The sequence below is a fragment of the Schistocerca serialis genome, chromosome 5 (assembly GCF_023864345.2).
Source record: "Schistocerca serialis cubense isolate TAMUIC-IGC-003099 chromosome 5, iqSchSeri2.2, whole genome shotgun sequence".
In the NCBI taxonomy this organism is placed as follows: Eukaryota; Metazoa; Arthropoda; class Insecta; order Orthoptera; family Acrididae; genus Schistocerca; species Schistocerca serialis.
The window spans coordinates 341503967-341528354 of record NC_064642.1 but is presented as its reverse complement, the minus strand read 5'-3'; the positions used below and the strand labels follow the sequence as shown (position 1 = coordinate 341528354).

The following is a 24388-nucleotide window of genomic DNA, read 5'->3' as shown; positions in this document are numbered from 1 at the left end:
ATGGACACGAAACTTTTAAAGAAATTGTGTTTTATATAGTGACTCCCAGCTGTTTCACACGAAATCATGCGACGTGACGTGAAAAACTAATCCGAAAACTTCCGATATTGTTCCAAAACAGCAGCAGCGGAAATCCACATCTACGTACGCTGCAACTGGGTTTCCACGTATTAGACTAAAACATTTTAGAACTGTGCTGCTAAAAGCAGGTAATCCAGTGCAAAGTGACTCTGTATCGTATTTTGTACTGCATGGAGAAGTAAATCTTCGGTTGAACTGAATTCAACATATCACGGGGAGAAATGCTAGTCTGCTGTTGCATACTTTTTACTTTAGCCACCTGACGACGAAAGCTTTATTCTGAACTGGCAACGGGAAGCAACAATACAGGATTCAAATAGTTCATCAATTTAGGTTCCTGTTAGCGGTTTCACAACTTATTTGAGAGTTTTCTTGTTTTGGAAGGTCTGGAAAAGAGTCCTGCCATTGTCGTTGGCAAGGTGTACAACCACGAAAGTTTTCATAATGGATGTCTGGTAAACGAAGTTCTCGTGCAGCTTGCTGTGTTAAAGTTGTATCAAATGTCAGACCTTCGAAAATTTCCGCCACTACTTTCCGCAAGGAGAGCAACAGACTGCAACAGAATGTAGGAACCCACACAGAAGACACTAATGCTTTACTGGTGATTAATACTAAGAAGCTGAGAAACGATTGTATAGAGGCCGGCAGACCTGGTACAGAACTCTGCAGCGGGATGTGCGCAATTTTGGAACTTCATAGGCGATCAAAACTGTGTTTGGAACCTAGACAAGAATACAGAAGTGTGCCTTTCCCTGGCAACGTTCTCAGTATGTGAACTATACGAACATGCTTCATAGGAGGTAAGGATGCTTCCTCCTGCCATACCACACTCATAGCCCCTGAACTCCAAGTATCTTGCTGGACTACCACTTGCGGGGGAAGAGGGTATCATGGAGAACGGTTTGGCCACGAGGCATGAGCTCTTTCCGGAATATTATTTCACTGTGAATAGGATTGCATCTTCCTGAGCAATTAAAGCTAATTTCGGAATCGCGCATCCAGCCCAAATTCTTGACTTTGAGTATGAGGCTAAATGTTCCTCACAGGGATAATAGTGCAAAGTATACTAGTAAAGTTCTGGAGAGACGCGCTAGCAAACTGAAACTCTGCATCGAACGGTGGGTGTACCTGAATAGTTTACTTCCTACGAGCTCTGTTGCTTAAAGCAACCATTCGGTTCCTATGTTCCAGTCTAGGAACAAGCTTCGATTAGTCAAGAAGTAATATATTTGACACGATCGCAGACAGTTACGACGTATACATTTCAAAACGTATTGCAAAATGTTTAATGTGTGAATGTACAACGTGTTGGCATTTCTCTTCTTCTGCCTCATGAACTGAAAAGACATTCACGCTTAATCAAGTATAAGAAGCAAAATAGCAAGATAACGTGTATGAACGATTCCTGGTATTTTCTTATGGCACCTCTTGGTCAACTATATCCGACGCAATGAAATTAAATTTGTACTGTCCACGTTACAGAAAAATTTCACATTGCACAGGATGTCACTTCACTGTTTCTCGTAACATTTACTTCATTTTCACATACAAATCTCACAAAAGAATTAAATTTGAAAACAGAAAACATGAATTCTTCTAATAAATGAAATCTGTGGCTTACACTTTCTTAACGAGACATGCCTCTTCCTAACCACAATCTCGGCAATCGTGAAATATTCGGAAAAAAAGAGCGAAATATTTAAGACAACCAGTATTACGAGATCGAGCGACTCTCAGTGGCTACCGTATAGCATCACCCGATTGGTTACGACGACGACGACCGGCAACGAATTGTCAACAACAGCACACAACGGAAGAGCCGCGGACTCTGCAAGTGCACTTCAGCCGTACGACTTCACAGCGTGACTCTATAGTATCTTAAAAAAAAAAAAAAATCAGTCAGAGCACATGGAGTGCAACAGTTCGTGCGCTTAATGAAGGACTATGACTAATCTGTCTTGTGATTATTCGCCTTTCTCATTCATTAGATTTGAAAGACAGATTCTATACACTCCTTCTCAGATCGTCTTTTAATTTCCCATACCGTAATTTTGTGTGCATTCAGAAAACTAGCCAAGTCTTTGCGACTGCGTCCGTTCGCACGGTGAAACATGACAAGATGTCGCTGATCTCATGTCGTGTTAATTCCCCTGCATCCCCTTTGTGACCATGTAGACCATGCGACAGGACTGAATAAGAACAAGCTAGCAGACAGGGAGGAACGGACTCTATAGTAACACATTAATGCAACTGAACTCAAGTGAAATTCTTACATGACCGAATATTAAAGATTCTTTCCTTTACGACCCTTCCAAGTTAATTATTTAAAAAACTATTTATTGACATTTGAAAGTGATCCGATAACGCTTTGTTATTGAACAGCCAACTCTCTAATGATCCAGAGCAGTGCTCAGTGCGCTCGAAGCATAATTACTTAACTGATTACTCAACTTATTATAAGCAAAGCCCGACGGGATATTAGTGACTGGCTCTGTAGACGAAATACCATGAAGAAAGTCGCTGTAACGGTTCAGGGCTAGTAGGAGCAACAATACAACACAACAGAATGAGGACATAGGGGAAGGTGAGGAGAGGAGAGAGGCAGTACTCACCCGCTGAAGACCCTCCGCTTGTTGACGGGCGAGTTGGTGGTTGCAGGGCCGACGCTGCTGCCGTCGCTGGTGCCCGGCTCTGCAACACAAGGCAAAGACACTGCGTCAGCGATCGCGGTACAGTGCCATGGTCATAGCATAATATATTACGAACAAGCGCGGGAGGTAACCACTGTCGACGTGGATGGCGACTATTTCTCTATATAGGCTGTAAACGTATCACAGTGGTGTGGGTGAAGTCGAGACGAACAATTTGATGTAGGGCATTTGTAGTCCTTCTAGCCGGGAAAGACCCTCAAACAGGCCTATAAAAGCCACTTAATCTAGTGTATGCACGCCACGAGAAATTTGGTCCAAAATCTTCCTTGAATGTTAAACCCCCCCCCCCCCTTCCCCAAAGTAATATTGATGAAAGTTGTGAAAATTTACCTCAAAACATTGTGAAGTTCAACAGTATAAAATTGACAATTAAATCGTTTTGCTTCTGTGCACTTCTTACTACGCAACCGTTGCGCTTATAATGGCTAAGTTCACTTCCAATTGTACACGCAATTAGATTTTTCAGAACTCTGACAAAAGTCTTTATTCTTTCATTAGCCTCACAGAAAAACTTAAATTAATAATGTTACCGAAACTGCTGACTAAGCAGGTGCCCTAAAAGGATGTTGAACACATTCCGCAGTGCGCATGCGTTGTAAGTTGGCGTGGCCCTTGTAGGCCAATTTGACGTTTCCTGATCGATAGAGCGCAAGTGTCCTTTATCAAATTGTTCGTCTTGACCTCTGTTACACCACTGTGGTACGCTGTTAACAGTCACCGGTTACAACCTGTACAACAGCGGAGCAGGCATAGTCGTTTACTTATCTCGCGGAACAAGAATACGCAGCTACTACAGGGGTCTTTTTAGTTGATATCACGGATCTCAATCCCACAGGGTACACCTCAGGCCTGCATGCTTAGCTGTTGATAGTCACATCAACCTGTCTCGCAACAGGTCGTGAGTATGTGGTGTGGATCAAAAACAATGGAAGACATGTGTATTGGCTACTCAGTCACTTATCACAACCATTTCAAACCGTTATACTTCGGAAAGTTAAAGAAAAAAAAACACTCGATTAATTTTGCTGTTTCTGACATTCACAGGAATGAGGCACCAATGCAGTTTTCAACAGTGGAGAATATAAGACATATTTTTCTCCCGTACGGCATAAACAAACGTAAGAAAATCCATACAGAGATAAACCGTTACAGGTTTCGCATAGCTCGACTAGATTCGCTCATCATGCGCGAAAGTCCTCAGATATTCATTCCCTCGGCGCAGTTGAATGGGAAGGCGACCGGAGTTGTCTGTTGCAGTGTAATCAGCGTTAAAAATGTGGGCTTCTCATGCCATGCTCCGTTGTTGTTTGCAGCAAAAAGGCGGGCCTACGTTGCTAAGATTAAACGTAATTCCTATTAGCCCTACATTGTACGACAAAGGTAAAACGTCAGCTAAGATTGACGTAACTGGAACTAAATACAAACTTCCAGCAAGTGAAAAGAGGCTTAGCGAAACTGTTTGAAGTGTAAGTTCTTAATCATTTTTAAGTCAAAAACTTCTGTGGAAACCGTTAACAGCCGGCAGGTTTGTTACAACTACGAACAGTAGCACGAGAACCCCACCGGGCAACGTCTGCACTGCAACAGCCGATTCCGGCGGCCACTCATTTCTCGTATACCTGTGGGCAAAGTTTCAACACGAACACTAACAACTTTTATATCACTGGGCTCATTTGTTAAACAGCTATCGAATGTCGTTAAAAATACGTCGTCCGTGCAAAATGTTCCGAGACTCATTTTATTCCTGTCGTATAAGTGACGTCAGCGCAGTGACTACGGTGGCAGCTTGAACTAACAATTGTGAACAACCGATGTGCATCGGTCCAGTCAGTTGTGAGCAGGTAGCGTTAAGCCTCAACGTCATTGCGTCACTAATCAGAATGGAGAACCATCTCCATACCAAGTGTCCGAGACAGGGTCCACAATTTATTTGAATAAGAGAAAAGTGTGAGCGAAGTTTGTCCCGAACACCTTGGCTCCAAAACAAAAACGACGACCCTTCGACGCCTGCCGCAACTTAACTGAAATGCATGACGCGCAATATTCTTTTCGGGAAAAAACGACCACTATTAACGAGACTTGCTGTTATCAATACGAACCTATTACAAAACTACTAAGTCCCGCAATTCAAATGAAAGGTCAACTCGTTGACAACATAACTGACGTTCAAACTAAAGTGACTCACGAGTTAGCCGGCCAGTGTGGCTGAGTGGTTCTAGAGGCTTCAGTCTGGAACCGCGCGACCGCTACAGTCGCCGGGTCGAACCCTGCCTCGGGCATGGATGTGTGTGATAGCCTAAGTCAGTTAGGTTTAAGTAGCTCTAAGTTCTAGGGGACTGATGACCTCAGATGTTAAGTCTCATACTGCTCAGAGCCATTTAAACAATTTTTTTTTTTTTTACTCACGAGTTGAACAACACTCCGAAGAAGGACTTTTCTGACAGTTTCCCATGGTTGGTTCAAAGGGCTCTGAGCACTATAGGACTTAACATCTGAGGTCATGAGTCCCCTAGACGTAGAACTACTTAAACCTAACTAACTTAAGGACATCACACACATCCATGCTCGAGAAAGGATTCGAACCTGCGACCGTAGCAGCAGCGCGGCTCCAGACTGAAGCGCCTAGAACCGTTCGGCCACAACGGCCGGCTTCCCATGGTTGTATCAACGTTCTGTGCATTGTACTCGAGTGATGGAAGACTTTGTAGAACAAGTGAAGCAGTAAAGCCCATCATATTAAAGTTTCTCTATTTTTTGTTAATATAGTCTCGAAACTTTTTGGACTGACCGGATATATATCGTTATAATTAGAACAACAATACTTGCTTCAGTATCTCAGTCGACTCAAGAGTTCAATAGATTAAATATGTAACATAATTACACACCCCTCTGCACACCACCATACGCCGGAAACGTCGTTCACGAAATAAAAGTTGTGCGGTTGTAAGGTGATGCACTTTGTATACACAACAATCTGCAGAACGGTTAATTCACTGTATTGAATTGTTTACGAGCAGTTATGGGTGTCTATGTTTGTAGGAGAACTCATATGTAAGCAAACTTCTGTAAAGCACCGTCATATACAGCAGACTTGGATGCACTTCCGTCAGTTACTTGATAATTGGACAATGAAGCTCACAGGTTCAGTATGTCAAAACAAACAGCGGAACTGTCTTTTGATCGAATTTGCGTTCACTCCCTGTACGTTATTTAGTATTTAAAAGCACCACTTGTGCGGGAGGATTGCGATTCTGGAGTAACTTCGCATTTGCACCAACACAGTTTCGTCCAACTGAGACTTCCGGACGTTCGCATACCGTTTCGCAGGGAGTGCGCGCCGAGTGGTGAGATGTTTAGTGTCTACCGAGGAGTGGCCGCTGACGGACGGCGGCGCGGCAGGTGTAGCCGCTGTGTCAGCTCGCTGCCCCCGCTGACAGATGTGACGGACGAGAGCGCTGACGGCTCACTCCCGGCCTTATGACACGCGGCCAGCTGAGCGCTGTCGGCAGGTGCACAGGTGCGGCGGCTACCTGGGCCGGCGGCGGCGCGCGACTGCCTGAGAACGGCGCTGTGCGCTCGGCGTCCGGCGGTTCGCGCGTGACTGCCCTACCAACGGCGGCGACGCAGCCCGCATGCGGAACGCGGTTCAGCACAGCTCAGCCGCTGGGGAAGCCCTCCCAGATGCAACCCGCCCACCACCGGCAACACTTCCGCAATGACGGCGCCTCTCTCGTGCCCCGGCGGATAGAAGTTCCAAAGCGCTATCGGCGGAAGTTCCTACTCACACCAAATTATCGTCGCAGCAGACAAGTTCTTTGCCAGCAAACGTTCACACATTCCCGTTTTTTTTTTCCATGGACACAACGTGGCCCTTTATTCCTTCTTATGAATTTGAGCCAACATAGATCTGTCTTTGAATGTGGACACAAATACGTGGAAAAGAAGGACAGGGAAGAATTTGCCTCACCAGAACACGCTAAAGCGACTAAAGTCATGGGATAGTGATATGCACATATACAGATGGCGGTAGTGGCGCATACGTACACAATATGATCAAAAGTATCCGGATACCTGGCTAAAAATGACTTACATGTTCGTGTCGCCCTCCACCAGTAATGCTGGAATTCAGTATGGTATTGGCCCACCCTTAGCCTTGATGACAGCTTCCACTCTCGCAGGCATACGTTCAGTCAGGTGCTGGAAGGTTTCCTAGGGAACGGCAGCCCATTCTTCACGGAGTACTGCATTGAGGAGAGCTAGCCGGCCGCTGTGGCCGAGCGGTTTTAAGCGCTTCAGTCCGGAACCGCACTGCTGCTACGGTTGCAGGTTCGAATCCTGCCTCGGGCACGGATGTGTGTGATGTCCTTAGGTTAGTTAGGTTTAAGTAGTTCTAAGTCTAGGGGACTGATGACCTCAGATGTTAAGTCCCATAGTGCTTAGAGCCATTTGAACCATTTGAGGAGAGCTATCTATGTCGGTCGGTCAGGCCAGGCACGAAGTCGGCGATCCAAAACATCCCAAAGGTGTTCTATAGGATTCAGGTCGGGACTCTGTGTAGGCCAGTCCCTTACAGGGATGTTATTGTCGTGTAACCACTCCGCCACAGGCCGTGCATTATGAACAAGTGCTCGATCGTGTTGAAAGATGCAATCGCCATCCCCGAATTGCTCTTCAACAGTGGGAAGCAAGAAGGTGCTTAAAACATCAGTGTAGGCCTGTGCTGTGATACTGCCACGCAAAACAACAAGGGGTGCAACTCCGCTCCAGGATAACACGACCACAACATAACACACCGCCTCCGAATTTTACTTTTGGCATTACACACGCTGGTAGATGACGTTCACTGGGCATTCGCCACACCCACACCCTGCCATCGGATCGTCACATACGAACCGTGATTCGTCACTCTACACAACGTTTTTCCATTGTTCAATCGTCCAATGTTTACGCTCCTTACACCATGCGAGGCGTCATTTGGCATTTACCGGCGTGATGTGTCACTCACGAGCATACGCTCGACCATGAAATCCAAGTTTTCTCACCTCCCGCCTAACTGTCCATTCACGTTTCCACTTCACTATCATATCGGAAACAGTGGACCTAGGGATGTTTAGGAGTGTGAAAATCTCGCATACGGACGTATGACACAAGTGACATCAGTCACCTGACTACGTTAGAAGTCCGTGAACTCCGCCGAACGCCCCATTCTGCTCTCTCACGATGTCTAATGACTATTGACGTCGTTGATATGGAGTACCTGGCAGTATGTGGCAGCACAATGCACCTAATATGAAAAACGTATATTTCTGGGGATGTCCGGATACTTTTGATAACATAGTGTAAGTTATAAAAGGGCAATGCATTGGCTAGTGAAAAGATTTCCGAGGAGGTTATGGCCGCACGACGAGAATTGACAAACTTTGAACGCGGAACGGTAGTTGGAGCTATCCAGCGACCCACAATGTCGAGAGTGTGCCTTGACTTAACGACCGAGACCAGCAGCCTGTGTGTAGAGTTGTCAGTGCTAACAGACAAGAAACACTGCGTGAAATAACCGCAGAAATCAATGTGGGACGTGCGACGAATGTATCCATCAGGTCTGTGCGGGGAAATTGGGCGTTAATACGCTATGGCAGCAGACGACCGACGCGAGTGGCTTTGCTAACGACACGACATCGCCTGTAGCGCCTCTCCTGGACTCCTGACCATATCGGTTGGAACCTAGACGACTGGAAAACCGCCTGGTGAGACTGATGATGATGATGATGATGATGATGATGGTGATGATGACGATCATGATGTTCGGTTTGTGGGACGCTCAACTGCGCGGTCATCAGCGCCGGTACAGATTCCCAATCTGTACACAGTCCAGTCTAACCACTTTCGCGAATGATGAGGACAACGCAAGCACCCAGTCCCCGGGCAGAGGGAATCCCCAACCCGGCCGGGAATCGAATCCGGGACCCCGTGTTCCAGAGGTTGAAACGCTAGTCACTAGAGCACGAGCTGCGGACATGAATCCCGATTTCAGTTGGTAAGAGCTGGTGGTAGATTCCGAGAGTGGCACAGGCTCCAATGACTCATGGACCCAATTCATCAATAAGTCACTGTGCAAGCTGATGGCGGCTCCGTATTGGTGTGGGCTGTGTTTACATCGAATGGACAGGGTCCTCTGGTCCAAATGATCCGATCATTGACTGGAAAGGCGTGCTACCTGGAGACCAATTGTAGCCATTAAAGGACTTCATGTTCCCAAACAAAAATGGAATTTTTATGGATGGCAATGTGCCATGTCACTGGACCACAACTGTTCGCTTTGAAGAACATTCTGAACAATTCGGGCTATCACACATTTATTGGACATAATCTAGAAGTCAGTTCGTGCACACAATCCTGCACTGGCAACACCTGCGCAATTATGGACCGCTAAAGAGGCAGCAGGGCACGGTATTTTTTGCAGAGGCTTCCAATGACTTGTTGAGTCCATGCCACGTCGAGCTTCTGCATTACGCCGGACAAAAGGAGGTCCGACACGATATTAGGAGGTGTCCCATGAGTTTTGTCACATCGGCGTACTTCTGCTTATTAACTTGAGTCAACACAGATTTGTCTCTGAATATAAAAACAAAGACATGGAAAAGAGGACGGGGAAGAATTTTCCTCGCCAGAATAACCTGATGAGTTAAAACATTATGATCATCTTCTTAATGGTGTGTTGGTCCACTTACGGAACGTAATACAGCAGCGGTTCTACGTGACATGCATTCAGCAAGTACTTTGTAGTTTTGTGGCGGTATGTGGCACGAGATATGTACTCGCAGGTACCACAGTTCCCATAAGTTACGGGCCAGTGATGTGTAAGTGCGTAGCTGACGCCCGATAGCGCCTCAGATGTGTTCCACTGGATTCAGATCAGGCAAATTTAGTGGTCAAGACGTCAACGTGAGGTCACTATCATCCTTCTACAACCAATGTAGCATTGTTTTGGCCTTCTCACACGCTGGAAGAACACGTCGTTATTGGGGAAGACATCAAGTATGAAAGCATGCAGGTGGTCTCCGATAACGTTCACATAGTCTACAGATATCATGGTGGTTTTGATTATTACCACAGGTCTGACGGGAGCCCGGGTGAAAGTCCACCACAGCACAATACTGCCCCCATCACTCTGTGCCTGTGGCGCGGTGTATGTTTTGAGCAGCAATTCGTCGGAATGACGGCGTATCCGAGAAAGGCCATCGATATGACGTATCAAGAAACGTGATTCATCCGACTAGGCACTAGTTTCCACTCGTCTACGGCCCAGTCTCGATCATCCCGCATCCACTACAGTCGTAACTGACGATTGTAATTGGGTCAACAACGGAACAAGTAGAGAGCAGCTGTTACGCAGACCATGTTCAACTATGTGAACTGGACTGCGTGCTCCCACACATCTATGCCTGCACCAGCACTCTACTGTGTCGTCGTACCTGCCACAGATGGCATCCTATCCCCCATAGTAGGGCGGGCAAGCTCCTGACCACTTTCTGGCCTACTCGTGGCTTCACCTCCTTCAAACAGTTTCCACAGATGCTCACAATAGTAGTACGCCGATAGCCAATCAGTTTCACCGTTTCAAATATGCTCATTCCCAGGTGGCTTAACCACCATTCCCATAACTGTCTGTCCTTTGCGCAAGTCGCTCATGTCAATGAGTTTCCCCATTTGCGGCATTGTCTATAGAATGATTCACCATTCGTCTCTGCAGCACTTACTAGCTTTGTTTATCCCGTCACGTGCGACATTCAATCTAGCGGTGGGCAAATCTCATAATGTTTTAGCTCATCAGTGTCTGTCCTGTCCGCCTTGTTAGCTGTCGGTCAGCGCGGTAGATTTTTAACTGTAGAGGCCCAGATTCGATTCCAAGCTGGGATGGTGACTCTCTCCACTCGGGGACTGGGTGTTGTGTTTTCCTTACGTTCATATAACCAAAACTGACATTCCACTATTGAGATGGCTGTATGGGCACGTACCGAAAGCCAATAAATAAAAGAAAGAAAAGTCAGTGTCTGGCTGGACAGACAGAGGTGGCAAATCACAGTGATGGTATAAGGTGCCTGTTGACGGTGACCAGTCCGTTCATAAACGCTCTATGTTAAGGTCGTACAGGTGGTCACTATTAATTACATGTTTCTGCACAGTCATTTTCTGATACTAATAGAAATTACAACATGAATCAGCACTTCTGAGAACTGTACGTTCGGTACAGAAGGTAAAGCGGCTGTGTCGAAACATGTAATGAACAAAGACAATCCATGCGATCTAGAATGTAACATTTACGGAATTTCAATGATCTTGCGGACTCATATTCAGTATTCATTTCCCTTATCAACAAATGACTCACTCGGTGATTTCATAGCAAAATTTGCTATCAGCCGGTACCCACGTCGTCATAGTCCCTAACGAATAGCTATGAGTAAAGACCTCGAACGAATTCAGAGAAGCGATGCTAGTTTCGTCGAACCCTGTTGGGTAAATTTATAGCGCTGTATCTGAAGAAGACTGTGCGCCCGATATTCTACCACTACAGCGTATGTCGCGTAGGGATAATGAGAGTAACATAAGGAGATTAGGACACGTACAAAGGTATACAGACAGGCAGTTTTCCGTCGCTCAGTACGCGAATTAGGGAAAAAATGGATAATATTAGTACGATACACTTTGCGCCGTCCTTTATACAGAGGCTTGCCGAGTTTGTATACACATGTAGAAACGTTAGAAACACGTCAAAAACAAAACCCATTCTTCATGTATTTTTTTGCCGCCTCTCCTACCCACAGAAAGTGTTATTGTTATTCTAGAAAGCCTAAAAAAAATGAAAGAACAAAGGTAACTGACACCTGTTATCAATGCAAAATTATCAGCCTGTACCGCATAAGAGCGAAATTGATTTAAGGACTTAATAGCAACTTTCCTTAGATGTGTTATCGTGAGAGCGCAACTCGAAAATTTTGACCAGTACATGACGAACGAACCGAGGATGCGAAAGAGCACTGCGCAATACTCTGGGGAAGTTTCAGTGAACTTCCGTCTTCTCACAGAACTGTGCGATACGGAGAAGCGAGTAGCGCCGCAGGATGCGCGATACGGAGGACGCGTCCTTCGGCGCTGTCCGGGGTCTACGGCACCGCATCGTTGCAGTGCACGTGTACCGAGGCTGATCACTTCTCCAGTACGAGATGGAGCAAGCTCAAGTTGCTGGAAGACCTCGTGACGTGGCGCGGTATGTAAGCAGCAGCTGTCAACCGTACGAAAAAGTCAACCGTCGACTCCTTTAAAGGGATGGCACGCGGTTGCTAACTGACGAAGTACACAAAGACTTTTATATCCTGACGGCTAGTACAGAGTATCAGAGGAAACTGCAATACTTCTCCGACGTTGAACTGCCACCGTCATGAGTACCAGCAGCAAGTGACGCAAGGCAAGAAGCTGTCGGGAATCTCTGCATCATCCAGCTTCTTTAAAGCAGAAATTGTAGCAATCTGAGAAGCATCCGACAGCATTTCAGGACGGTGAGCAAGGCCCAAGTGGCCACAGCATCGTACACAAGCTGTTCCCAATGAGACTTGCACTGAACGGAGGGATTTTGTGAATGGATCGTAGAACAGTAAAGATTAATTTACTGGTAGCAATAACACTTTCTGTAACACCGTGTCGATGATCGCCGGCATAAAGAAATCGGAAGTCTTGCTGAGAACGGCATATTCATTCGACCCTCTCACACTCGTGGCTGTTGCAGGAGGTTCAGTGATGGAGCGAACTAGCTCACTTCATGATTGACTGTTTATGCCCCAAGTCGTCACTAGCGCTACTGAGGCTTGTAGAATACGGTAATGAATTGCAGTTGAAGATTAGGCGTCCTAAATTCAATGACAAATCACAGGTGGCCCGACACCAAGCCCGAGCTCAGAAAAGGCCAACTGTAAGAACTGTGCGACGTGTGGGCACATTCTACTCGGGTCTGAATACAGGTGTGTTTAGCATCCATGAAAGAAGTGGACTGAGCACAAGCTATATGTGTAGTGAACATTTTACCCACACATTTTACTGCACAAATACAAGTAAGCTATGATTTAGCTGTTTATCATGTTGCCTCCTATCAGTATTTAGGAGCGCTGAAAACGCTGCGTGAATGCTATGGTAGTCCCTACCAACTACGTGACACTAAGCGTGAGGCTGGTGATTCAACGTACGGATTCTCGCGAAATAAAACGTCTCTGTTGCGCAAGACTATGACAACTATCATCACTCGTGAAGTTCCTTTCATTTGAGAAATTATGGAGCGCGCTACAGGATTAGAGTTAGAGCCTATGCCAGACTGGTTGTGTAAATTTAAACAACTAGCGCTAAGCACTTTTCTCTCTTAATTTATGCCTCGACGATATTTGATTCAGAAATGAAGAGTTTGTCAACATGGCCGTGGGACGGGATACAATTAGCTCTACATACTGTGCTCCTGCTGATGTGTCATAACGCTCATAACGAACAAGAATTCACACCACCGAGTGCGAAAATTCCTTAGGAAAGGAAGTCTGAAGATCGATCGGCGACTGAATTCAGTCCTTTTCGATTACTTATCTTTGGAGTTTGGAAGGTAGGAGACGAGGTACTGGCAGAATTGAAGCTGTGAGCGGGTCGTGAGTCGTGCTTGGGTAGCTCAGTTGGTAGAGCACTTGCCCGCGAATGGCAAAGGTCCCGAGTTCTATTCTCGGTCCGGCACACAGTTTTAATCTGACAGGAAGTTTCAAGACTGCCGTTAACTGTTTTATTTTTCGGTCACTAGAAGACGCCTGGTACTTTTTGCCGTTGTCTTTGTTACGTTCGCCCTAAACGAGAATTTAGTAGAAACATTTCCCGCTGTTTAAGGAAGAGTAGTGCACAAAGAATTAATAAAAAAAAGGAGCAGAATGGAAAAAGAACAATAACTTTTTGTGGATTGATTCCTACTACTAAATAGGTGAATACTCAACGGAAGAACTTATTGGTTGTTGCTAGGGTGTTTTTTTTTTCTCCTGTTATAGAGAAAAATGTCACGTAACTGCATCGTACGGATGAGTAGCGACTGTTGCTGCAGTGCAGTCCTGTATTTATGTTACGGGTGAGTATGGAAATGAAAGGAATTAAGTGGGTGAAACCCAGTGCATACATATCCAGTCAGTTCCACAAGAAAGTGTACGTCGTTATCTGTACGAAATAAAAGACACTATTATAAATATATGCTTACACGGAAATACATGTTATTACTAATTGCACAATCACCTAATAGTTAATAAAATCGCCACCATTGTCGATTATAGCTTGGCACCTAAGCCCCCTATCCGGTAAATAATCCACGTTTCCAACCTCTAAATACCGTTTGACCCACTTCCCAACGAAGGCCTTTGACTTTCTAAGAATTTTGGCAGCGGCTCCATATGAAAGCTTTGGTTCATTTGGATGATTTACAAAGAACACTGCCTCGTCACACTTCAGATATTTTGCACTCATTTTAAACTGCAATCGACAAAACAAAACATGCAATTGTCCCACTGTTTATCTACGCACTGTGCAAAAGCGCATTGATGACAGATATGAGACCACTACCAAAAGAGTCACTACGGACGTTACATTTATAATTGTGGAATTGACTGGAAGCTACTCCTCTAGAATAGCATCAGTGGTGGAGGACCAAAAGTACTGATTCCATGCATTAAAAGTCCTTGCTCCATAACATACCTTAAATGACATTTGCAATTTAATTTGGCTCTGGCGCACGTCTGGTGAGCAAAAGCTGCACACTGTCACCATTTAATCCGCACAGTGTTAAGCTCTAGCGATGAACATTTAATTATCGTCAGAATTCCAACCAGCTACGTCACGGGTGGCCGCCACCTTACTGTCGCCATTTATCGACCAGCCTGCGGAGGCGTGGTTTTGATATGGTCTGGTAATTAATAAAATAATGGATGCGATACGGCAGATAACAGATAGTAACAATAAGTTAAAACACTTACTTAAATTTTATTTAGGAACGCTTCTTTTACAGGAAGTAGCGCAGTCAGCACTAGTAACAACGCTAGCTAGTCGTTTTTCCTGGTTTCTTCTGTGAGATGACACATCGCTAAGTTCCCGAAATAGATATTTCGCCAGCAGCGACAGATATACCTCACTGCGGGACTTTACTGCAGCCAAACCGAACGAAACTACACAGACGGATGCATGACGCCTCTGCGTGAGCAGCGCAGTCTTTTATTGCGAAATTCAGGTGACGGACTGCTGCACAGCGTTCGTCACCTCCTTCCACAATCTGAGCACGAGATGGGTGCGTATGTGGAAAAATCACTGTGACAATCTCTTTCCTCTCAGTACATTTACGGGCTGCGTATGAAAGGAGGTAAAAGTTTGCTCTGCCATGTACTGCAGGGCGGCTTGCCAACTGTGCATGTAAATGTACAGGCGCCTCCTCACATGCATTTCACAACAGCTTCCAAAGCTGTATACACTACACTTCGTGCCTTGCAATGAACAAAGGCTTGCAAATGGACTGTCAAGAGACTTAAGGCAGTGTATTATATGCTGACGCAATCATGCGTTACTCTCGAGCATGGATTGTACAGTGGGAACCGAAGTGCACACTTGGTTGCACACTGTGCACAATAGAAACGCTGATGTACAGCGCGCGGCGTTGAATAAAGATTCGCAGTAGCCACAACCGTGTACTGAACGACAGCTTGATAGTGTGCTTGAAGATGCACGCCATTCAAGCCATTGTCACCATCCTCTGCGACAGACATGGATCATCGAATAATGTAACGCAGGAATTCCCGCGTAAGAATTTGGATCTCGTGTTGCGATGTCATGGGATCATTTAGCTGGCGAGAGAGCGTTACGGAGGTGATAAACAACCTCCACTGGCAGACGTTACAAGAGAGACGTTGCGCATTACGAAGAGATTTACTACTGAAATTTCGGAGCAGCACTTTTCAGGAGGAGTCAGACAACATATTACTTTCCCCCCACATACATCTCGCGTATTGGCCGCGAGGAGAAAATTCGAGAAATTAGAGCCAAAACAGAGACTTACCGACAATCATTCTTCCCACGAACTATTCGCGAGTGGAGCAGGGTTGTAGGGTCAGATAGGGGTACCGAAAGTACCCTCCACCACTCACCATTAGGTGGCTTGCGGAATATGATGTAGATGTATTAGTTATCAAATAGGTTACTCGTCACCTAGGTGAGTTTGGAGACGGCACTTTGGTATGCAATGTCCTAATAGACGCCGTGACCTGTTGCCCTGTTCTCCTTGTGAACAGCAATTCACCGAGATAACTACTGGACGATCTACAGTGTAGAGAGGACTTCAAACCATGTTGCAATTCGACATTTTATTATTATCTCACCTCTCAACTGTCACAAGAGCTAATAACAAGGAAATAACCCCAATTCTAACGGTTACAACCAAATAAAAATAGTTTTAAGACACGGCCATGTGTTTATTCTACCACTAGTCAATATCGTTCATCCGTCAAACTCAATTTGTGTACAATTCATAATTGAAGTTACATTATTTGCGGACTGAAGAAGCAAAAGTCGCTGAAGATGTTAACCTAACCTAACCTCGTGCCGTGTAACAGACAGTCATGACTAGGGGACTCTCAAGACTCAAAAATGAGGTGTTATCTTGTAGAAATCTACACATTTTTTGAAACAACACGTGTTACTGGGCGCAGCACTTAAAGAGGCATATTTCCCAAAATACACTCCTGGAAATTGAAATAAGAACACCGTGAATTCATTATCCCAGGAAGGGGAAACTTTATTGACACATTCCTGGGGTCAGATACATCACATGATCACACTGACAGAACCACAGGCACATAGACACAGGCAACAGAGCATGCACAATGTCGGCACTAGGACAGTGTATATCCTCCTTTCGCAGCAATGCAGGCTGCTATTCTCCCATGGAGACGATCGTAGAGATGCTGGATGTAGTCCTGCGGAACGGCTTGCCATGCCATTTTCACCTGGCGTCTCAGTTGGACCAGCGTTCGTGCTGGACGTGCAGACCGCGTGAGACGACGCTTCATCCAGTCCCAAACATGCTCAATGGGGGACAGATCCGGAGATCTTGCTGGCCAGGGTAGTTGACTTACACCTTCTAGAGCACGTTGGGTGGCACGGGATACATGCGGACGTGCATTGTCCTGTTGGAACAGCAAGTTCCCTTGCCGGTCTAGGAATGGTAGAACGATGGGTTCGATGACGGTTTGGATGTACCGTGCACTATTCAGTGTCCCCTCGACGATCACCAGTGGTGTACGGCCAGTGTAGGAGATAGCTCCCCACACCACGATGCCGGGTGTTGGCCCTGTGTGCTTCGGTCGTATGCAGTCCTGATTGTGGCGCTCACCTGCACGGCGCCAAACACGCATACGACCATCATTGGCACCAAGGCAGAAGTGACTCTCATCGCTGAAGACGACACGTCTCCATTCGTCCCTCCATTCACGCCTGTCGCGACACCACTGGAGGCGGGCTGCACGATGTTGGGGCGTGAGCGGAAGACGGCCTAACGGTGTGCGGGACCGTAGCCCAGCTTCATGGAGACGGTTGCGAATGGTCCTCGCCGATACCCCAGGAGCAACAGTGTCCCTAATTTGCTGGGAAGTGGCGGTGCGGTCCCCTACGGAACTGCGCAGGATCCTACGGTCTTGGCGTGCATCCGTGCGTCGCTGCGGTCCGGTCCCAGGTCGACGGGCACGTGAACCTTCCGCCGACCACTTGCGACAACATCGATGTACTGTGGAGACCTCACGCCCCACGTGTTGAGCAATTCGGCGGTACGTCCACCCGGCCTCCCGCATGCCCACTATACGCCCTCGCTCAAAGTCCGTCAACTGCACATACGGTTCACGTCCACGCTGTCGCGGCATGCTACCAGTGTTAAAGACTGCGATGGAGCTCCGTATGCCACGGCAAACTGGCTGACACTGACGGCGGCGGTGCACAAATGCTGCGCAGCTAGCGCCATTCGACGGTCAACACCGCGGTTCCTGGTGTGTCCGCTGTGCCGTGCGTGTGATCATTGCTTGTACAGCCCTCTCGCAGTGTCCGGAGCAAGTATGGTGGGTCTGACACACCGGTGTCAATGTGTTCTTTTTTCCATTTCCAGGAGTGTAGAAGTTGCTGCGTTGGCGTTAGTTCCGCTCTTACTCGTCAACGAAGAGCAAACGTGGAGTTTGAATGAAGCGAGCGAAACACAGTGGAATGGTACAATTGCTGGCAACAATGTGGACAATGCAATCACAGTGGCTTTTGATAGTGGATTACTGTGGAGCGGAAACATTGCAAATCACGTAGCTCATCAACTTGTTGCTCTTGTCGTGTGTGCGTACTTTTCCATTCCGCTCTGTTTTAATCTCTTCACTATAACTCCACATTTGCACTTCGATTACGAAAAAGGGAAGACTGTACGGAAGCGAAGCAAGTTCCATTTTCATTAATACGACTGTATTGGTAGTCCATGTCTTAAAGCTCTTATAATGGTGTTCCATTTATCTTAACCACCCCAAACAACATTTTTTTCCAAAATCGAAGTGAAAAATATATCTAGCAAATGTTCAATAGCTGCCAGAGAGACATTAACCAACATGATTACCTTTTTCGTAACTTAACTCGCTACGAAGATATGAACAGCGTACATCTTTTTTGAAATAGCACCCTCTACTTCTTATTCGGTAATCCACTTCCTCTCACCAAGAGCGTTTCGAAAACGTAGGCTAGTGTACCATTCACGTAAACATGGTGTTATTAAAAACGTAACACAAAACTGACTTTGAGTCTGCAGTATTGGCACACAGTGCAGCTATCCGGGGAAATGCAACTCATTCACTGCCGGCCGCTGGTGGCCGAGTGGTTCTAGGCGCTTCGGTCTGGAACTGCGCGACCGCTACGTTCGCAGGTTCGAATCCTGCCTCGGGTATGGATGTGTGTGATGTCCTTAGGTTAATTAGGTTTAAGTAGTTCTAAGTTCTAGGGGACTGATGACCTGAGATGTTAAGTCCCATAGTGCTCAGAGCCATTTGAACCAGCTCATTCACTTGGTGGAGCTGACAGTAAACAGATAGAAACACTAGGAAAATGCACACCTGTCATTCAGCGGACGGTCTTTATTTCAAGATTTGTATGACTATAATATACACCGACGGAAGTAGAAATACTCCTATGCAGAATGTAAGCTAGCACAACAGTAATTGTAGTAATGTCTTCTTAGACGGGTGCGTGTACTCCAACTCGAACGGTTATTACTCTCACAAAACCTTCAACTGAAGATGGTTGACTTAACGACCCGTGTGAGTTTTCCTTGTGTTTCCATTTCGCACCTCGTCAAGAAAAGTAACACAAGTCAAAAAACAGCAATTTTTAGTTATTGTCACTTAAAAATACACGTGAAGTGCCTCAACGTGCACATAAAACATCACATCTCTACCTCGCAATTTGTTCACTTAAGGACAGTTGTGTCGGTCTCGCTGTAGACTACTTCATATTCAGCCACTTCAAGAATAGTGCTGCTTAAGCGTTGGTACTGCCACGTGTGCATGGTCATCCAACAAGAGCGCCACTTCTCAATTGTGAAAAATTTCATTTATAAGGGAAGTTGAATGTAATTTTTAATATTATTGATGATTACAATGATTGTGTTTATACAGTATCTGCATCTTACATTATAGTGTCTTTCAGAGAGCATGCGTGTCTCAATACTGTTTTAACGATTAGAGCTGTTGTAAATATTACGTAATTTCGTTCGTTGCAACATACTAGGTAAAAATTGAAAATTTCTGCTATAAAGAAAGTTCATACTGAAGCCGTTTTCTCGGTGAAAAGTATTCCTATATTATTTGGGCCCATATATGATTCTGTGTGTTCATAATCTGTGTCCCTTGAATTTCACCTACTTGATGGTCCTCATTAAATTATATTAATTTTCATAAAATACAATTTTGCAAATTTTATTTTTCTTATACAACTGTTTTTCATTTTTTATTTTAACTGAAGTACTAATTTTGCCCGATAGAGTTTCGAATGGCGTATTATATTACAGGAAGTAATAAAAAGAATACATCATTTGGGGTGGAAATGTGGCAATAGTATTACGTGAGCGGTCATAACAAAAACAAAAGGAAAGTGTTCGGAAAATCAAGAAAAATGACTCAGCTCAAGGAATTAATTAATAATTACCTGATAAAACCTCACATCCGAAGATAGCAGAGCTACATGTCCATATTGCTGTGGTAAGACTATAATGGAATTTAATGCCGGAATTACTTATCTGAAATTTAGAATACGCTTATACTATTTCAATGTAAGTTTTATACAATTCTTCAGTTCGATTTTTTTCAAGTATTACATTTTTGAGTTGTGTCGTTTATAATAATGTCATGTTTACGTGAACGATACACTGGCATTCGATTTTGAAATGGTCTTGATGAGAAGAAGCGGATTAACAAATGTAGAGTATAGGGCGTTGAAAAAAAAAAAAAAAAAAAAAAAAAAAAAAAAAAAAAAAGAAAGAAAGAAATAGAAAAGAAAAGTGAGACATGGTGTTAATACTCTCGTAACGCACAAAGTGCAACAATGGGAATCATGCTGGTTAATTTATCCTTGTAGCTAAACAACATTTGCTTGATATATTTTCTGTTTTGCTTCTGGAAAAAAAATTATTTGCCTTTAACCTCAGTTACGATTTTTGGGAATCTGCTCCTCTTAACTGTCTCTTACATGGGACTGTTTCTTCAGCGACTGGTCCTTCTGTAATTTTCCGATTTGTTAACCCTAAAACATATGCTGTACATAAGAGTTTTGCCCGCCTCGATGGGTGGTAGAGTAGACAAATCTATTTCTTATTTTTTTTTTTTTTTGTTAGATATTACGCGCTGGACACGAGTTATTTTCCCTCTAAGTCGCGCTGCGCCTTATTCCTGCTACTCTGGCGACCGCATCTTCGACGGCGCAAAATGGAAGCAGCTGCGCCACGTAGGCACATAAGTGTCAGGTGGCGCGCTGCAGCCACATGAAACAGGCGGAATCGGAGCGGAGAATGATGGAGTGGTGGCGGCGTGCCGCCGCTGGAGTAAGCGACGGTGACGGACCGAGTGACGAAGGGAACGCCCACCTGCGGACCGACCGCGGTCGCAGAAAAATACGCCGCAGGCCGCGGTGGCGGCGCCGCCGCAGGTCGTATGTCACGCGTCCACGACCACACGGCCACGTCCAGGCGGTGCGCCGCCGCCTTATTCGGGACGCGGCGGCTGCCTGCTGGCGGATATCCTTAGTGGGACTCGCAAGGACTGCCCGTCTGGCCTCTCTCAACACGCGCGCTCTTTCCATAGGGGTTGCGACGCGTCTCGCTGACGTAATATGCGGGGCACGCTTTCTGGAGGAGTTCTGTTCGATTCCTTGTTCAGTCACAGCGGCTCAATTAACTGCGACTTTATGTACGCAGGGGGAGAGAAATTCTGTTAGTCGAGGAGAAATAGTCGAAGGTGTCCCACACGGTACAGCTTTGAGCCGCGCCCTCAGACCGACGATGTTATCAACATAGCAGAGATACAATTCTCGACAAACGATCAATGGATGCCGCCGCTAGCAAAACAAAATACACCGGAGCGCCAAAGAAACTGGTACAGGCATACGTATTCAAACACATAGATATATAAACAGCCAGAATAGGACGCTGCGGTAGGCAACACCTATATTAGACAACAAGTGTGTGGCGCAGTTTTTAGATCAGTTACTGCTCCTATTTTGTCAGGTTATCAAGATTTAAATGAGTTTGAACGTGGTGTTACAGTCGGCACACGAGCGATTGAACAGAGCGTCTCCGAGGAAGCGATGAAGTGGAGATTTTCCCGCACCATCATTTCGCGAGTGTACAGTGAATATCAGGAATCCGGTAAAACATCAAATTTCCGACAGCGCTGCGGACGGAAAAACATCCTGCAAGAACGGGATCAGCGACGACTGAAGACAATTGTTCAACGTGAAAGAATTGCAGCCCTTCCGCAAATTTCAATGCTAGGCCATCAACAACTGTCAGCGTGCGAACCATTCAACGAAACATTCTGAGCCCAAAGCTCACTCGTGTACCCTTGATGACTGCACGACACAAAGCTTTACGCCTTGTCTGGGCCCGTCGACACCGACATTGGACTGTTAATCACTGAAAACATGTTGCCTGGTCGGACGAGTCAGGTTTCAAATTGTATCGAGCGAATGGACATGCACAGGCATGGAGAGAACCTCATGAATCCATGGAGCCTGTATGTCAGTAGAGGACCGTTCAAGCTGGTGGAGGCTCTGTAATGGTGTGGGGCGTTTGCAGTTGCAGTGATATGGTACCCCTGATACGTCTAGGTACGACTCTGACAGGTGACACGTTTGTAAGCATCCTGTCTGATCCATTCATGTACATTGTGCATTCCGACGAACTTGGGCAATTCCAGCACGACAATGCGACACCCCACATGTCCAGAAATGCTACAGAGTGGCTCCTGGAACACTCCTCTGAGTTTAAACACTTCCGCTTCCCACCCAGCTCCCCAGACATGAACATTATTGAGCATATCTGGGATGTCTTGAAAAGTGCTGTTCAGAAGAACTTATGAAGTTATGAACAGCCCTGCAGGATTCGTGGCTTCAGTTCCCTCCACCACTACCTCAGACATCTCTGCTCAAATGAACCGCTGGCTATGATGGCAACATATTGGGACAGACATAGAGGTGTAGTCCTGTGTAGAAAATTGTCGGAAAGCACAGGGACTGCCTTCTATGAAACGGGTATTGTAAAGTTGATACAACGCTACGACAGATGTCTAAACCGGAATAGGGACTATGTAGAGCAGTAGCTGTAAGGTTTTGCTAATTGTCGCAAACAAAACAGTTTTGATTAAATCTGTGGTTTCCATTTCGCGGCAAGTCTTACCTTACTTTCCGAATATCCCTCGTAAATTGTCTTCTCCCACTTAGGGACACACTGAATCTTAATGTTTCCTGTTTCAAAATTACTCTGCCTATTTATTGGGTTAGGTAGTATGCGGCACACCAGGTGAGTAAACCCTGCTAGTTCGGTGATATCTCGACAACTCAGGGCCAGCAAAACTAAGGGAGGCTTTGCATCGCCAGGAACTATAAGCGAACGTTTTGAAACTTGTCATAAATAATACATCAAAGTTACAGAAGAATCGTGATGTCCGTACCTACAACATTACAAGAAAAAAAGTGACCTTTATTACTAATTATGAAAACAGTCAGTGGTTCAGAAAAGAGTTCAATGTAGATCAGCGGCAAGTTTTGACCAGTTGTCCGGAAACTAGAAATGTCTGACAGGTAATAAGCCAAATTTCTAATGTAACCTGTAATCATTTCTTCTGGACAACTCTTTCGATTCCATAGACCAACTTTTATTTAATAACTAGTAGCCTTTAAAAGAAACCTAGTTTTAGGGAGAGTTCCACGAGTACGACTGAAAAATGGTATGTTTATTGATAATTAACGTAGGCCAGGGCGTCGTTTAGGAACTTGTAAATAGTCAGCATGTAGCCATGTACTGAAACAAATCGGGTATGCAAACAGACTCGTTCCACATCATTTCGATAAAAACCGCTCAAACAGTTTACGGAATATGTAACTAACTAACTATGGAATGCGCGACTTATATTACGTAAATAAGAAGGTAATATTTCAGCACGCAATCTGACTGTGCCAGCCGAGTGCGAAGCATCTTATATTACACTTTCATCTCGATACCTACTGTGTAATTGCAGCAACGCATCGAACGGAACTTTTTGCAACGTTCTGCGCGTTTTATATTCGGCATATCGCACCATGAAGTACTTGGAATCAATGTGGTAACTGCGTCCAGGCCCTAATTTCGGAAAGAGTAAGAAACAGTTCACTGGTCGGACTTTCGTAATTAAATCTTGCCGGCCGCGGTGGTCTAGCGGTTCTAGGCGCTCAGTCTGGAACCGCGCGACCGCTACGGTCGCAGGTTCGAATCCTGCCTCGGGCATGGATGTGTGTGATGTCCTTAGATTAGTTAGGTTTATGTAGTTCTAAGTTCTAGGGGACTGATGACCACAGATGTTAAGTCCCATAGTGCTGAGAGCCAATTAAATCGAGTAAACCTGATCTGTTTCCTCTCACCGAATACTCTTCACGTCATGTATCGTTGTTGGGGTGCACTACCCATATACAATCGAATAATTTATTCCTCCATTAAAAAAAAAAATCTATATTATATAGTGGGATTCTGTTCACCCATCAGTACAGTGGATCCTTTTGAGTACCTAAGATTGATGACTGCTGATGTTGGAGCGGATCACAGAAAACGAAGGATATGATACAGTGATAAAATGTATTGAGTAGTATTCAACAGCAGAGTAATTCAATTCGCAATTGGGTCATCTCAATTAAGATATTTCTTCGAATCTGTCAACCAATTCCAACAAAGATCGGAATGTTTCCTTCAGCAATCCATTGTCGATACCCCACGTTAGTACAACCGCGCTATG

General features: G+C 45.4%; 1 protein-coding gene across 1 annotated transcript in view; it reads right to left on the bottom strand.

Moving 5' to 3' along the window:
- LOC126480962 (kalirin) overlaps window positions 1-24388 on the bottom strand; it is a 1643174-nt gene that overhangs the window by 172315 nt on the left and 1446471 nt on the right. Inside the window, exon 32 of the mRNA XM_050104391.1 lies at window positions 2694-2772. Within this exon, the coding sequence (XP_049960348.1) occupies window positions 2694-2772 (79 nt within the window). The remainder of the gene's footprint in view (window positions 1-2693; window positions 2773-24388) is intronic.